Source organism: Pelodiscus sinensis, chromosome 4, assembly GCF_049634645.1.
Source record: "Pelodiscus sinensis isolate JC-2024 chromosome 4, ASM4963464v1, whole genome shotgun sequence".
In the NCBI taxonomy this organism is placed as follows: Eukaryota; Metazoa; Chordata; order Testudines; family Trionychidae; genus Pelodiscus; species Pelodiscus sinensis.
In genome coordinates, this window is record NC_134714.1 from 20,605,671 (window position 1) to 20,619,029 (window position 13,359).

The 13,359-nt window shown below is 45.3% G+C and overlaps 1 protein-coding gene across 4 annotated transcripts in view; it reads right to left on the minus strand.

Annotated features, from left to right (window-relative positions):
- MARK3 (microtubule affinity regulating kinase 3) overlaps positions 1 to 9,913 on the minus strand; it is a 114,402-nt gene extending 104,489 nt beyond the window's left edge. For 3 of the 4 annotated variants that reach the window (XM_006130994.4, XM_006130993.4, XM_006130992.4), the window contains exon 1: positions 9,144 to 9,913. In XM_006130994.4, the coding sequence (XP_006131056.2) occupies positions 9,144 to 9,194 (51 nt within the window). In that variant the 5' untranslated portion in view covers positions 9,195 to 9,913. The remainder of the gene's footprint in view (positions 1 to 9,143) is intronic. The other variant, XM_014577463.3, reaches the window with a different exon arrangement.
- Between the last annotated feature and the right edge of the window lie 3,446 nt (positions 9,914 to 13,359).

Here is a 13,359-nt window from a genome sequence, read left to right on the forward strand (position 1 = left end):
CACCCTGGCATTTAATTTCAAAAAGGGGAATTACACAAAAATGAGGAGGTTAGTTAAACAGAAATTAAAAGGCACAGTGACTAGAGCCAAATCCCTGAAAGCTGCATGGTAACTTTTTAAAGACACCATAATAGAGGCCCAACTTAAATGTATACCCCAAATTAAAAAACATAGCAAGAGACCTAAAAAAGAGTCACCGTGGCTTAACTACCATGTAAAAGCAGTAGTGAGGGACAAAAAGGTATCTTTTAAGAAGTGGAAGTCCAATCCTAGTGAGATAAATAGAAAAGAACATAAACACTGTCAAATCAAGTGTAAAAATGTAATAAGCAAAAAAAGATTTTGAGGAACAGCTAGCCAAAAACTCAAAAAGAAATAACAAAATGTTTAAGTACATTAGAAGCAGGAAGCCTGCTAAAAAACCTATGGGTCCCCTAGATGATCGAGCTATAAAAGGAGCAGTCAAGGAAGATAAAGCAATTGCGGAGAAACTAAATGATTTCTTTGCTTCAGTCTTCACGGCTGAAGCCGTTGGGGAGATTCCTGAATCTGCACCGTCCTTTTTGGGTGATGAATCTGAGGAACTGTCCCGGATTGAAGTGTCATTAGAGGAGGTTTTGGAATAAATAGAAAAACTTAATGTTAACAAATCTCCGGGACCGGATGGCATTCATCCAAAGGTTCTAAAAGAAGTAAAATGGGAAATTGCTGAGCTATTATCTGTGGTTTGTAACCTATCCTTTAAATCGGCTTCCGTACCTGATGACTGGAAGGTAGCCAACATGACACCAATACTTAAAAAGGGCTCTAGAGGCGATCCTGGCAATTACAGACCGGTAAGTCTAACTTCAGTACAGGGCAAATTAGTTGAAACAATAGTAAAGAATAAAATTGTGAAGCATGTAGAAGAACATAATTTATTGGACAAAAGTCAACATGGTTTCTGTAAAGGGAAATCATGTCTTACTAATCTATTAGAGTTCTTTGAAGGGGTTAACAAACATGCGGATAAGGGGGATCCAGTAGATATAGTATACTTGGATTTTCAGAAAGCCTTTGACAAGGTCCCTCACCAAAGGCTCTTGTGTAAATTACATGGCCATGGGATAAGAGGGAAGGTCCTTTCTTGGACTGCGAACTGGTTAAAAGACAGGAAACAAAAGGTAGGAATAAATGGTAAATTTTCAGATTGGAGAGGGGTAACTAGTGGTGTACTCCAAGGGTCAGTCCTGGGACCAATCCTTTTCAACTTATTCATAAATGATCTGGAGAAAGGGGTAAGGAGTGAGGTAGTAAAGTTTGCAGATGATACAAAACTGTTTAGGATAGTCAAGACAGAAGCAGACTGTGAGGGACTCCAAGAAGATCTCACCAAACTGAGTGATTGGGCAACAAAATGGCAAATGAAATTTAATGTGGATAAGTGTAAAGTAATGCACATCGGGAAAAATAACCCCAACTATACGTACAGTATGATGGGGGCTAATCTGGCTATGGCAAATCAGGAAAGATCTTGGAGTTATCGTGGACAGTTCTCTGAAAACTTCCACACAGTGTGCAGCGGCAGTCAAAAAGGCAAATAGGATGCTAGGAATTATTAAGAAATGGATAGAAAATAAGATCCAGAATATCTTACTGCCCCGGTATAAAACTATGGTACGCCCACATCTTGAATACTGTGTACAGATGTGGTCTCCTCACCTCAAAAAAGATATTTTGGCCTTGGAAAGGGTTCAGAAAAGGGCAACTAAAATGATTAGGGGTTTGGAACGGGTCCCATATGAGGAGAGGTTAAAGCGACTGGGACTTTTCAGTTTAGAAAAGAGGAGACTGAGGGGGGATATGATAGAGGTATATAAAATCATGAGTGGTGTGGAGAGGGCCGATAAAGAAAAGTTATTTATTAGTTCCCTAAATAGAAGAACTAGAGGACACCAAATGAAATTAATGGGTAGCAGGTTTAAACCTAATAAAAGAAAGTTCTTCTTCACACAGCGTGTAGTCAACCTGTGGAACTCCTTGCCAGAGAAGGCTGTGAAGGCTAGGACTATAATAGAATTTAAAGAGAAGCTAGATAATTTCATGGAGGTTAGGTCCATAAAAGGCTATTAGCCAGGGGATAAAATGGTGTCCTTGGCCTCTGTTTGTCAGAGGCTGGAGAGGGATGGCAGGAGACGAATTGCTTGATCATTGTTTTCGGTCCACCCTCTCTGGGGCACCTGGTGCTGGCCACTGTCGGTAGACAGGATACTGGGCTAGATGGACCTTTGGTCTGACCCAGTACGGCCGTTCTTATGTTCTTATGTTCTAACATACAGTGCTGCCTTCCAAAGTCTGTGGACATCTCCATTGTCTCTGTTGTCATTTATAGCTTTGTGCTACAGCAAAGAAAAGTGACCTGACTTATCAAATTTTATGGCTGCTATATAGAACAATCAGGAAAGTAATGGAGCAAATAAGAATGTCAATTTAACTAGCTGCATAACGTGAACTTTTTAAAATTTCAATGGAAAAATGTTAAAAATCCCAGGCCCCGCAGTGTTTATAATTCAAACATCATGCAAATATTTAAAAAACTACTATTTTCATCTGAAGTGGGTTGTGTGCACGAAAGCTCATGATACCATCTACATTTTTTGTTAGTCTTGAAGGTGCTGCAGGACTACTAGTCTGTTATAGAAAACACTTAGAAAAACAACAAACATAGCTACCTCTCTGAAACTTTTGAAAAACTAAGTGAAACTGAATAATTGACTAATAACTTAATTGTCTGAGCACAGATACAGAATACAAACATAACAAGTCAGATGTTTGAAATTCAGTTACGTAGTAACCTAGGGTACGTCTAGACTACATGCCTCTTGCGACAGAGGCATGTAGATTAGACTACCCGGCATAGGAAAATGAAGCGGCGATTTAAATAATCGCCGCTTCATTTAAATTTACATGGCTGCCGCGCTGAGCCGATCAGCTGTTTGTCGGCTCAGCGCGGTAGTCTGGATGCTCCGCGGTCAACATCCAAGGCATTTGTTGACCTCCCAGGGATGAGGCATACCTGGGAGGTCGACAAATGCCTTTGTCGTCGACCACGGAACGTCCAGACTACCACGCTGAGCCGACAAACAGCTGATCGGCTCAGCGCGGCAGCCATGTAAATTTAAATGAAGCGGCGATTATTTAAATCGCCGCTTCATTTTCCTATGCCGGGTAGTCTAATCTACATGCCTCTGTCGCCAGAGGCATGTAGTCTAGACGTACCCCTAGTGTTATTTACAACACAGGTGAAGTGGAAAAAAGGTAGACCACTTTAACAAGCCATACTATGAGGTTACGGAAAATATTAGAGCACCATCAGGTATTAAAGCCCAGGCCCTCTCCCCTCATTCATACTAAATAGCAGTACCTTACTTCATACATAATCTAACTGACATGTATAAGTATGTATATTACGATTCAATACGAATAAGGGCTTGGGATAGAATTTGGCCCCTAGGGCATTAGCACAATTACATGGTTTGTGCATGTGCAATCATGCCATTATCATCAATAAGCTCAAAGAGAACACAGAAAAATTAGGACAGATTTTGACAAAAGAAGTGAATAAAGGAACATTCTATCACTAAATCGTAAGCATTTAGTGATATGATTTGGATAGTTCCAAGTTGTAGCATTGTTCTCAACAAGATACAACTTATTGTGCCAATACAAAGTTATGGCCTCAGACAATCTGCTGCCATTTGTCCAGTTAATATGAATGAAACTGGCTAGCCAGTTATACAAGGTCACATTTGTCTCTTTTTAAAAACTATTTGGCAAAAGAGAAATTAATCTTTAATACAAATAATCAAGGGTACATCTACCCTAGGGATGTAAATTACTATCAGAGTAAGGACTAGTCTATTCCTCCCCTGCCTGCTCCCCACCCAGCTTGCTGTCTCAGCATTTCAAAGCAACACGGCACGGAGATGACCCTAAGCCCAGGCTCTGTGCAGCATTGTCCTTTGAAAAGCCGCCATGTTTAACATCCTTATCAGCGTAGCAGGGAACTGGTGGTGCTTCCATGATTTTAGTTAGCTGGATGTCCACTTATCATGGGTATGGCTAAGTATCCCCCAGTACCATGAAGTTTGTTTACAGCCACCAGTCTTGGCTCTCAGTGTTCTGTACTGTCATGTAGCTCTAATTTACCCCTAAATGTCTTCTAAAGCCCAATAAGCAGTGGAATTATTGGTATGCTTCTAGACAATGTTGTCTTCCTGTGGTTTGGCAAATTCTCTGGTTCAGCACCGGTCAGGTCCTGAGTGTGCCAGACTAGAGAAGTTCAACCTGTATTTGATCAAGCATGGCATGAAGTAACAAAACATATGCTATTGTGAGAAACAGAAGATTGAAGAGATCAATTACCTCTGATTTTAGGCAGAATTATCTATGTCTGAACCATTCTCAATTTTTAGTTAATGAGGAGGTGTTTGGTTTCTTTACCTCTCTAGCTTGACCCAGAAATCTTGCAGTTTTCTTTTACTTGTTTATGCATGTGATGTAAGACAGAAAGAATGGAAACTGCTTAATCAAATATTCAATAATGTATTATGTGAAATACATGCTAAAAAGAGAGGCATTTTTGTTGTGCCACAACACCCAATTAACTTGGGAGATACAGATTAGATTATCTGAGGTTAACTATTTGATTAGCTCAGAAGAGCACCTCCACCTTTGAAGTGTAGCAACAGCCCCAAGGCTGTTGCTACACTTCAAAGGCAAAAGTGCTGCGGGGAGCACAGGACCAGCAGAGGACTCAAGCAGTCCCCTGCTGGCCCTGTGTTCCCTGCAGCATTTCAAAGCGGCAGTGCCGCATAAGAGCCTGGGGTCAGCGGGGGAGTCCTTAGATGATCCCAGGCTCCATGTGGCATTTCAAACCTGCAGACCCCGGGCTGCCCGCAGTGTTTCAAAGCAGCAGTGCTGCCTGGAGCCCAGGGTCTGGCCCCAGGCTCCGGCCCCAGGCTCCACGTGGAGCTTGGGCTTTGAAGTTAACCTAACCCTAACCCCCCTCTTCCGCTCCTCCCACCCACTTGCTGATCTTCTGATAGAGGCAATAAGAGGGGGAGCTACTAGTCAACTAGTGTGTCAACTATCTGATAATCATTTGCTTTAGTCGACTATCTGATTTGTCATTCACATCCCCATCAGAGGTACCTCAAACTAGGGACGTGAAAACTTAACTGGTAAGTGTCACCCTTACTCGTGTGGGCTGAAGCAGCTTCCTGTCAGTAAACCCTGACACAAAATCATTGAAAACTAGACTGTGACAAGACCTCAGTAGGTCATCTAGTCCAACTCCCTGCTCTAAATAGGACCAACCCCAACTAAATCATCCCTGCCAGGGCTCTCTCAAGCTGGATTTTAAAACCGCTAAGAATGGAGATTCCCCCACCTCCCTAGGTAACCATTCCAGCATTTCACCATCCTCCTAATGAAATAGTTTTTCTTAATATCCAACTTAAACATGCCAAGAGACTTAGTCAAAATAGTCAGAAGCCTTCAGCTTAGCGGGTTCCTCAGATGAGCTGCTCCACTCTTGTGGCCACTGGCATCTCCGAGCCTAAGAGGCACACAGCCAGCAGCAGTCCTAGTACCATCACTGGAAGTCACAAAGCACAGCTCCCTACATGAGTTATGCCTGGTCCTTTTCCTATAAAAAATAAAGGATTCCTCACCTCAGATTCTTGAGCCTCGAAAACCAGCCTTTCTTGGCTAGGAAACATAAATAATCAATGGCCTTATGGGAGAACTATTGTGACAAACTTTCTATTCTAATGGTTTACATGTTGAAAGGTCTCTTGGTAACAACGAGAACTACACATTGCCTTTCAAAAAAAATGAAGCACTGATGATGATCCCTTGTCTACACTTCAGAAATTGCCAATCCTGAACATGGTTAACTGCAAGCAGAGACAAACTTTGTGCACTATTATTTCAGAAACTAACCAAAGTTGCAGAAACTGCACTTACTGTAGTTTGTCCTTGCCTACACTTGAAGTTAAACAAGGTTTAAAAGGTACAGTGAGACCAGTGTTATCAGCACTAAGTAATTTTCCTAGTATAGAGAAGATATTAAGGGGTCCCATGACTGTGGCCCAAACACTCTGAATAGTTTGCATTTCTAAGTACTTTTCATCTAAAGATCAAAATGGAAATATTAACTAATTCAGCCTCATCTAGACAGTATGATTTCAGTCTTACCTGCCAGTAAAATACAATAGTCTTTGAGATTAAAGAACTGACTAGGAGTGAAGAATACTACTGTATTACAGAAGTAAAATAGGAATAAAAATTAATTCTGTATCCAGCTGAATTTAGAGGCAATTTAGACAGAAAAAAAATGCAAATATCAGAATTGAAATTTGTTCAGAACACCACTTTTACATTAAAAATACCAGAGTAAAAATTTTATCCTTGATGATCACAGCATCAGAAAGGCAGCACCTCAAGTAACTCTATATACTTGGGGTTTGATTCGGTGTGACTAAAAAGGAAGGATTAACCTACTGAATCATGATACTACTAACTACAAGTGCTCCCAGCAGTCATCCAGCCCAGTTTTGCTCAGCTTGCAAATTTGTCTTGATTAGAGTATAAAGTGACATTTGTAAGCAATAAAGACAAGCATTGTACGTTAATTAAGAAACATCACTAAGGAGCTTGTTCTGTATTTTGAAAACAATGAAATACCCTGCATAAAAAAAAACTTCAACTTTAGCTCCAAATGTCAAACAACGTATTTCTAAAGTATTAAATGAGGATTTTATCAAATTACAGAATCAGTTTTACACAATTTCTAAAGTGGTTTGACTGGTTGATCAGGATGAGGCCAAAATGGAGTTTAAAAATCTTGATCCAAGCCAGGCAGAAACACATTGACTGGCCAAAACATTACAGAGGGATCTGTTTAGACCTGTGTTGTGCAACCAACACTAGTGATTGGGTTGCATGAGAGGCCCTCGATCTCACTGAGCTGCAGTGGTGCACAACCTGCGGCCCATGGTCTACTGGAGTTCCACCTGCGGCTCAAACACCCCTTTCTGTCCCCTTCTCCCATGCCTCTTGCACACTGAGGCATTGGAGTCCTGCACTTCCTACTCTTCCCTCCTCTCTCCTAGCACTCTGAGTGCTCCATCCTCCCCACACACAGAGAACTCAAATGCTGCAAATCAGCTATTTCTGGCTGTTCATGCTCTGGGAGGGAGGGGAAGGAACATCAGTGAACTAATGGCAATCCAAATGTACTGGGAGGGAAGGGGAGGAGTAGGAAGTGTGGGACTCCAGTGTGCGAAAGGGGCATGGATGGTAGACAAGGAGTGCATGGGCCTCAGGTGGAACTTGAGTGAGTTGCCTGTGACCCACAGACTGCCCATCACCGGTTTAAGCACTTTGGAAGTTCAGATAAATACAAAAGGCCACTAAAATTTTCATTTTTAATTATTTTCTTCCACCATGCAGCTTTGGCCATTAGGCTGAAGATGAATGACATTCTGCAACAAAATATGCTTAGTTAACTTTTTGTTCAATACAGCCGTCAGCCCGCAGGTTGTATCAAGGGCTAAAGCAAATCAAGATCATAGAAGTGAGAGATGACTATTAACATAAAATCCAAATCCCTGCCAATTCAGTGACTGTTCTATGCAGCACGTTTTTTAATCCTTTGTCTGGTCTTGTTTTAAAATGTCTTCACTAACAGGGTTTCCACCAATTTCCCTTGTTCGTGCTCTAACTTGGAAGTTTTCTTAATATTCAGCCTAAATTTTCCTTTTATTTATTTCAACACAAAACAGGTGTCTCTCACCAATCACTTTCACTCAGACCCAGGAATGGTTTCTAATAGATATCTGGTTATATCTATAATGAAAGAAACTAATAATGCTCACTGATTTTGCTTATTTGTGATTCAGAGCTGAATAAACAGACAACTCATCTGCACACCTTTTCACATACAAAGACCATTTTTTCCTAAAATTTGTCCTTTTACACATGATTACTTTGAGGTAAAAATAAGGTTCTTACTTAGAGAGGGTTTATCTAAGTTTGGGGTTTGGTTATATTATGTTTCTGCATACAGTTGATTTGCATATTAAATACTTCAAATAAAAAGCTAACAATATAACTGTTTAAGTTAAACTACTAAAACATGCAGTTTTATTTACATGTTTAACATTCATTGTCAAATGCTACCCTTTAATCAAGGGAGGACTTTCTGACTTTGCAGATTTCAGAAAAGAGAATCTTTCAATACCATCTGAACAAGTGAAAATAAAGCTATTATACTAACTGTTAATAATCATTCAAACTAGAGATGGAAAGATATATAATCTAGGTCACCTAGTCCTCTCCGGCCAGCACAGAATTGTTCTCTGTTTACCAACTGCTTTATCTGCTTGTTTTAGCAATTAATTGATGTTTATAAGCAGTATGGTGTTAAAATATAAAGGTATATGGATTACTATTCCCAAATTCAGCAACACGAATATGAGGTAGTACTGCATTTGCACGGTAAAGATACACCATTAAAACACTGCAGTGTTTTAGATTACTTTCAGCATTACTATTGGCAAACCAAGCTCTTAAGATACACTTAGTTAAACCGTAATCTAAGTAATTTAATAAGCAGGCCTAGAACCTCAATGATAGCTCTCATAGCTACACTACTCTTCACACACCTGTGAAACATCTGTTTAACAAAACCCAGCTGCCAGAACAGTGCCTCGAACCCGTGTCACAACGGCAGGAACATAATACATACCCACAATGCCAAGCTCCACTTTGGGGATTTTAAATTACATAGTTTGATTCAGTACAGTATGTTTCATTCAAATTATACCTATGGTTTACGTTCGCAAAGAGAGCGCCAATGTCTGCTAAAAACAAATGCACATTTTTCTCTGGCAGTTTTTCTTGGGAGACATTTTTGTCTCTGTACACCATACGCCCACCCCTCTCTATGCATGCCATCCTTTGTGTACAGCAGTCACACTCAAGCACACGAGCGACGCGGCCACCAAAGCATTACAGCACACACGTTCCATAGGTGACAGGCAGGTCTGGCCACCCCAGCGCCCACTCCCCCAATACACACCACGCGGGTTACTTACATTCTCAGTGTCGCGTTCATTCACCGTAGGCAATGGAGTTCTCGTGGACATTTTAATTCGCTCGTGCTGGAGCACCGGCTACTTGCGACAGCAAAATAAAACACCCCTCCCCCCCAACAAAAACCTAACCCACCCACCCCCAAAAAAGCTCTGTCAATCAGCTGCAAGACAGTGGTTACGAAGGGCCACCATCAAGGGACGGGGTGGGGGGCTGCTTATTTCCACGGCCACCCCCCCACTTCTGAGCTATATTCCAGCCTGGCGAAGGAGCAGCGTCTCCCCCTGGGAGTCCTCGGCGCTCATCCTACAGCCAGCTCAGGAGCCCGGCTCGCAGAAGCGGACGGGTGAGGGTGGCGGGGGGGGAATCCCCGTAGAGCGCAGCGGTCGGGGGGGAGGGGAGGCGAGGAAACAGCCCGGAGGAGGCAACGGGGCGCCGCAGAACCCGGCCAGGAAAACAAGCCGCCTCTCCGCAGCCAGCTCCGAGCCCTGGCAGCCAGGCGGGCCCGCTCCGAAGCGCTTCCCTCTCCCTTCTCCTCGCCTCTCCCCCCCCTCCCCAGCCCCGCTTCACCGAGCCTTCGCCGCCATGCTGGGCCTCTCCCACCCGCCGCCGCCGCCCGGCTGGCCCGGGCTCCCCTGCGCCTTCCGAGCCGGGTGTCAGCAGCCCCGCGGCCGGCTCCGGCAGCCCCCGCCCCCACTCCGCCGCTGCCTCAACGCCGCCCGCTCCGGGACGGAGGATCCAAGATGGCCGCCCGGCTTCCTTCGCTCCGACTTGAACCGGAAGAGCCCGCCCCCTGCCCCGGTGCTGGGCTGGGCAGCCGGCCGGCGCCGACTGCTTGTTGCTAGGGGAGGGGACTGAGCGCCCCGGCGTAGCTGTGGCACCGGCACCAGGCAGCTGCCCTGCGGGCCCGCCAAGGCTCCGGGCCTGGAGCTGGCACCAGTAGCACCGCCCTGCTCTCCTCACGCGGCATTGCCACCGCCTTGCGCCGCTACATGTAGCATTGGCACAGACAGCGCCGCCCTGCACCCTCCCCCCCCATGGCACTGCAGCATGGCCCTGCTCCCCCTCTATGTCATGGGCACAGATAGCGCCGCTCTGCACCCCCACGGCGCTGGCAGCATGGCCCTGCACCCCTCTATGGCATTGGCACAGATAGCGCCACTCTGCACCCCCACGGCGCTGGCAGCATAGAATCATAGAATAATAGGACTGGAAGGGACCTCAAGAGGTCATCGAGTCCAGCCCCCCGCCCTCAAGGCAGGACCACGCTCCGTCTACACCATCCCTGACAGATGTCTATCTAACCTGTTCTTAAATATCTCCAGAGAGGGAGATTCCACCACCTCCCTTGGCAATTTATTCCAATATTTGACCACCCTGACAGTTAGGAATTTTTTCCTAATGTCCAATCTAAACCTCCCCTGCTGCACTTTAAGCCCATTACTCCTTTTCCTGTCCTCAGAAACCAAGAAGAACACATTTTCTCCTTTCTCCTTCTCTCCTCCCTTTTAGATATTTGAAAACCGCTATCATATCCCCCCTTAATCTTCTTTTTTCCAAACTAAACAAGCCCAGTTCATGAAGCCTGGCTTCATAGGTCATGTTCTCTAAACCTTTAATCATTCTTGTCGCTCTTCTCTGTACCCTTTCCAATTTCTCCACATCTTTCTTGAAATGTAGCGCCCAGAACTGGACACAGTACTCCAGCTGAGGCCTAACTAGTGCAGAGTAGAGCGGCAGAATGACTTCACGAGTTTTGCTTACAACACACCTGTTGATACAACCTAAAATCATATTTGCTTTTTTTGCAACAGCATCACACTGTTGACTCATATTCAACTTGTGGTCCACTATGACCCCTAGATCCCTTTCCGCCATGCTCCTTCCTAGACAGTCGCTTCCCATCTTGTATGTATGGAACTGATTGTTCCTTCCTAAGTGGAGCACTTTGCATTTCTCTTTATTAAACCTCATCCTGTTTACCTCTGACCATTTCTCTAACTTGCTAAGGTCATTTTGAATTATGTCCCTATCCTCCAAAGAAGTTGCAACCCCACCCAGTTTGGTATCATCTGCAAACTTAATAAGCGTACTCTCTATCCCAATATCTACATCATTGATGAAGATATTGAACAGTACGGGTCCCAAAACAGACCCTTGAGGAACTCCACTTGCTATCCCTTTCCAGCAGGATTTAGAACCGTTAACAACAACTCTCTGACTACGGTTATCCAGCCAATTATGCACCCACCTTATCGTGGCCCTATCTAAGTTATATTTGCCTAGTTTATCAATAAGAATATCATGCGAGACCGTATCAAATGCCTTACTAAAGTCTAGGTATATGACATCCACCGCTTCTCCCTTATCCACAAGGCTCGTTATCTTATCAAAGAAAGCTATCAGATTAGTTTGGCATGACTTGTTCTTCATAAACCCATGCTGGCTATTCCCTATCACTTTATTACCTTTCAAGTGTTTGCATATGATTTCCTTAATTACCTGCTCCATTATCTTCCCTGGGACAGACGTTAAACTGACCAGTCTGTAGTTTCCTGGATTGTTCTTATTCCCCTTTTTATAGATGGGCACAATATTTGCCCTTTTCCAGTCTTCTGGAATCTCCCCTGTCTGCCATGATTTTTCAAAGATCATAGCTAAAGGCTCAGATACCTCCTCTATCAGCTCCTTGAGTATCCTGGGATGCATTTCATCAGGACCTGGTGACTTGCTGACATCTAACTTTCCTAAGTGATTTTTAACTTGTTCTCTGTGTATCCTATCTTCTAAACTTACCCTCTCTCTGCTTGTATTCACTACGTTAGGCACACCTCCAGACTTCTCGGTGAAGACCGAAACAAAGAAGTCATTGAGCATCTTCGCCATTTCCAAGTTTCCTGTTACTGCTTCTCCCTCCTCACTAAGCAGTGGGCCTACCCTGTCCTTGGTCTTCCTCTTGCTTTTAATGTATTTATAAAAGGTCTTCTTGTTTCCCTTTATGCCTGTAGCTAGTTTGATCTCATTTTGTGCCTTTGCCTTTCTAATCTTGCCCCTGCATTCCCGTGTTGCTTGCCTATATTCATCCTTTGTTAGTTGTCCTAGTTTCCATTTTTTATATGACTCCTTTTTTATTTTGAGATCATGCAAGATCTCCTTGTTAAGCCAAGCTGGTCTTTTGCCATATTTTCTATCTTTCCTACACAGCGGAATTGTTTGCTTTTGGGCCCTGCTGGGCATTGGCACAGATAGCGCCGCCCTGCACCCCCACGGCGCTGGCAGCATGGCCCTGCACCCCTCTATGACATTGGCACAGATAGCACCGCCCTGCACCCCCACGGCGATGGCAGCATGGCCCTGCACCCCTCTATGGCATTAGCACAGATAGCACCGCCTGCACCCCCATGGCGCTGGCAGCATGGCCCTGCACCCCTCTATGGCATTGGCACAGATAGCGCCGCTCTGCACCCCCACGGCGCTGGCAGCATGGCCCTGCACCTCCTCTATGGCATTGGCACGGATAGCGCCGCCCTGCACCCCCACGGCACTGGCAGCATGGCCCTGCACCCCCTCTATGGCATTGGCACAGATAGCACTGCCCTGCATCCCCACGGCGCTGGCAGCATGGCCCTGCTCCTCCTCTATGGCATTGGCAGAGATAGCGCCGCCCTGCACCCCCACGGCGCTGGCAGCATGGCCCTGCTCCTCCTCTATGGCATTGGCACAGATAGTGCCGCCCTGCACCCGCACGGCGCTGGCAGCATGGCCCTGCTCTTCCTCTATGGCATTGGCACAGATAGCACCGCTCTGCACCCCCACGGCGCTGGCAGCATGGCCCTGCACCCCTCTATGGCATTGGCACAGATAGTGCCGCCCTGCACCCTCACGGCGCTGGCAGCATGGCCCTGCTCCTCCTCTATGGCATTGGCACAGATAGTGCCGCCCTGCACCCGCACGGCGCTGGCAGCATGGCCCTGCTCTTCCTCTATGGCATTGGCACAGATAGCACCGCTCTGCACCCCCACGGCGCTGGCAACATGGCCCTGCACCCCTCTATGGCATTGGCACAGATAGTGCCGCCTTGCACCCTCACGGCGCTGGCAGCATGGCCCTGCTCTTCCTCTATGGCATTGGCACAGATAGCGCCGCTCTGCACCCCCACGGCGCTGGCAGCATGGCCCTGCTCCTCCTCTATGGCATTGGCACAGATAGTGCCGCTCT